Source organism: Nannobrachium achirus (genome assembly GCF_963921795.1).
Source record: "Nannobrachium achirus genome assembly, chromosome: 20".
NCBI classification, from domain to species: Eukaryota; Metazoa; Chordata; class Actinopteri; order Myctophiformes; family Myctophidae; genus Nannobrachium; species Nannobrachium achirus.
The window spans coordinates 34,025,121-34,028,085 of NC_137827.1; the positions used below are offsets into that span (position 1 = coordinate 34,025,121).

The following is a 2,965-nucleotide window of genomic DNA, read 5'->3' on the forward strand; positions in this document are numbered from 1 at the left end:
TACTGACAGTCAGACAAGCTACGAGATTTCTCAGGGTATAAAAGTCCATATATGGTCATTCCCAGAAAAAGAAAAAACCTTTTATGCCCATACATGGAGATTTCTGATGTCATAAATCCCAGGCCGAAAATGAGAATGTTAGGGTACCTTGAAAAAAGAGACTCCATTATGTTGCTTTCTCAAATAATTTCTCTCTTCCCTCCCTCTAGGCCTGCATCTCATTAGTGGAGGCCAAAACGTGGAGAGACAGGGAGAGTGAGAAGAAGAGAGAGAGAAATCTTGAAAGAGAGAGGAGGAAGGATGGTGGCAACTCCCATGGAGACCCCCGTGCCACTGTCGGCTCTGTCCCGGTGGTACGTGTATGCCATCCACGGCTACTTCTGCGAGGTCATGTTCACGGCTACGTGGGATTTTGTGGTCAACTGCAACTGGAAGTTCCCCGGTGTCACCAGCGTGTGGGCTCTGTTCATCTATGGCACGTGCATCCTCATTGTGGAGCACATGTACCTGAGGCTGCGCGGGCACTGCCCTGTGCTCCTGCGCTGCCTCATCTACACACTGTGGACCTACATGTGGGAGTTTAGCACGGGCCTGCTGCTGCGCCAGTTCAACGCCTGCCCCTGGGACTACTCCGAGTTCCGCTACAACTTCATGGGCCTGATCACAGCCGAGTATGCCGTGCCGTGGTTCTGTGCCTCCTTCATCGTCGAGCGCCTCGTCATCCGCAAGACGCTGCGGCTGCGCCTACACGGGGGGCCTGAAGATGGCTGGTCGCCCGGCTGCTGCTTGGGTGCCAAGGGTGCAAGTGGAGGTGGTGGGGGTGAAGGAGGAGGTGGAGGTGGGAGAGTGTTGGGGGGGGCAAGGAGGAGAGGGGAGAGGGAAGGAGAGGTAGGCAGCAGCACCAATGGCTATCTGAAGGTGGAATGAGTGAATGCACCAATGGAAAGAATCAAGGACACGCAAAAGGAAAACGGCCTGCTACTGACCTCTCAATCCCCGTTCCCATCCACTCACTCCCCAATGTCCCTTCTGCCACTCCCCATCCAGCCTCCCCTCATACCTCATACAAGGTCCTATCCTACTGTATCCACACAGGGACAGACAGGCTACTACTCACACAGAGCTGCTGTGTTTGCATAGAGTTGACGCAGTCCAGAAAGGAGCAGAAGCAATGAGGGGATCGCTCACTGTGTCCTTGAAAGTCAACAGAGGTGCACATTAACCACCATGTTACCTTCTTTGCTACGTTTCATCAGGCGCTTACCCCAGTCCAATGCTGGGTTGTCCCTAAGGACATCTACAGTATTGAATATTGATCCAGGGGATGTGTGGGAAGAGGAGACCTTCCAGTATTATTTTAATCAAACCTCCTCTTCCCATTAACTACTAGGGTGTTGGGATTTAATACCCCTGCTGCAAAAGATTCGTTTTCTTCTGCAACATTAAGAGAATCAACAAGGAAAATGATGTTGTCCTTGAGAAAGAAAGAAAAGTTGTTTTTTAAAAAGCTAATTTTGTTTATTATTTTGAGAACTGAGGGCTAGCTACGTTCTCAGTTGGCTAGCTCAGGAAAAAGTAATAATAAACCGTGATTGATTGCAATTAAAACCTGTCCTTTTAAAATGTACATAGTTATTTATCACTAATTCCTAGTACTGTAGTTATGTATACTGTAGCTTTTCAGGTGCTTATCATCCACCATAAAGCAATGCAATGTGTCATTTTAATGTCATGAAGAATGTTACAGGAGAAAAAGTGCTTGAAAGAAATGTAATGCATGAGAAAACATGTCTTCCAGAAAAAAGCATTTAGTCTGTCTTACAATGCAATTCAGAGTTGTCCTTTGTGCTTTGTCATTGATGTACTCTTTCCAATTTCCAATTCAGCTGCACTTGATAAACAATCACTGAAGAGACTTAAAATATAAACAGTAAAATCCCCTCCCAGGTCAATTTGGGTCAAATGAACTGATGGTTTTACTGTGCTATGGAAACACACATGCTTTGTCTTTGAGGCATCCTCATTAGGGCCTGTTGTTTCAGTTCACAGTTTCATTCAAGCAACATGAGACAAGTGCAAGGTTGCACAAGAGATATTATTTCCTAGGTTGTTGGTGACATGAATTCCATGGTACTGTACTCTGACTGACATTTGAGATAAGCTGCAGCGGTTTCACAGGAAACACTGAGTGGTTGGGCTGTGTTTCTCTGCTGTAATTGTATACTGTCCTGGAATTCTGAAAAGGAAATATTCTTAATCACTATCATTGAGACTTATATTATATTTTTAAATATAATTAGTGTGGTTGCCTATAATAGGGCAACCTTTATGCTGCTTCCTCATTGGCTAAAAGTAACCCTTTTTTGAATGGGAAAATGCAAAAATGGCAAGCACACTCACAATTTCCCAGAGTTGCATCTTTCTAGTTATGATTGTTTTTTGTCTGTGTGATTTACTGAATGGGTGTAGTATGAGTAGAATGTGTGACTGTACATTAAGACAAAGTCATTATGCAGCTATCGAGAGGTTCATCTGACAGCATCAGATTTGTTCTGTGGTCAGCAGCACCTACAGTATCTATCCGTTCCTCCATGTACACTGTACATGGTCACTATGGACACTATGCCTGTGTTCTGTGTCTGTTTGTTTTTAACTATACTGTACAGTATACAGCAATACAGTACAGCAATGTAAAGAGTGCAGGCTGGCAGCAGAACTCTGTGCTTCTGGTGCTATTGATGTAACTACAAAATCCATGTCGGAAATCTTTGACATAATAATACAATAATGCAAAGGAATTGGAGATCTCTAACATGGAATGGACTCTAAATGAATTACAATTGTTGGATTGCTTTCCTCAGGAGGACAATGTGAGTTGTGCTTTAGTGCTGACAATAAATCAGCTTCCTCAACCCCATTTCCTAAACGTTGCTGCTTGTACAGAAATAGCAAAAAGAAGAAAAAA

At 44.4% G+C, this 2,965-nt stretch overlaps 1 protein-coding gene across 1 annotated transcript; it reads left to right on the plus strand.

The window, feature by feature from the left end:
- Positions 1 to 312: 312 nt before the first annotated feature.
- On the plus strand, positions 313 to 927 carry tmem229b (transmembrane protein 229B; the record flags this gene model as incomplete). The annotated part of the gene is made up of 1 exon (XM_080750993.1): positions 313 to 927. Exon 1 carries the CDS (start codon positions 316 to 318, stop codon positions 925 to 927), a length of 612 nt encoding a protein of 203 aa, XP_080607119.1. The 5' UTR covers positions 313 to 315.
- Between the last annotated feature and the right edge of the window lie 2,038 nt (positions 928 to 2,965).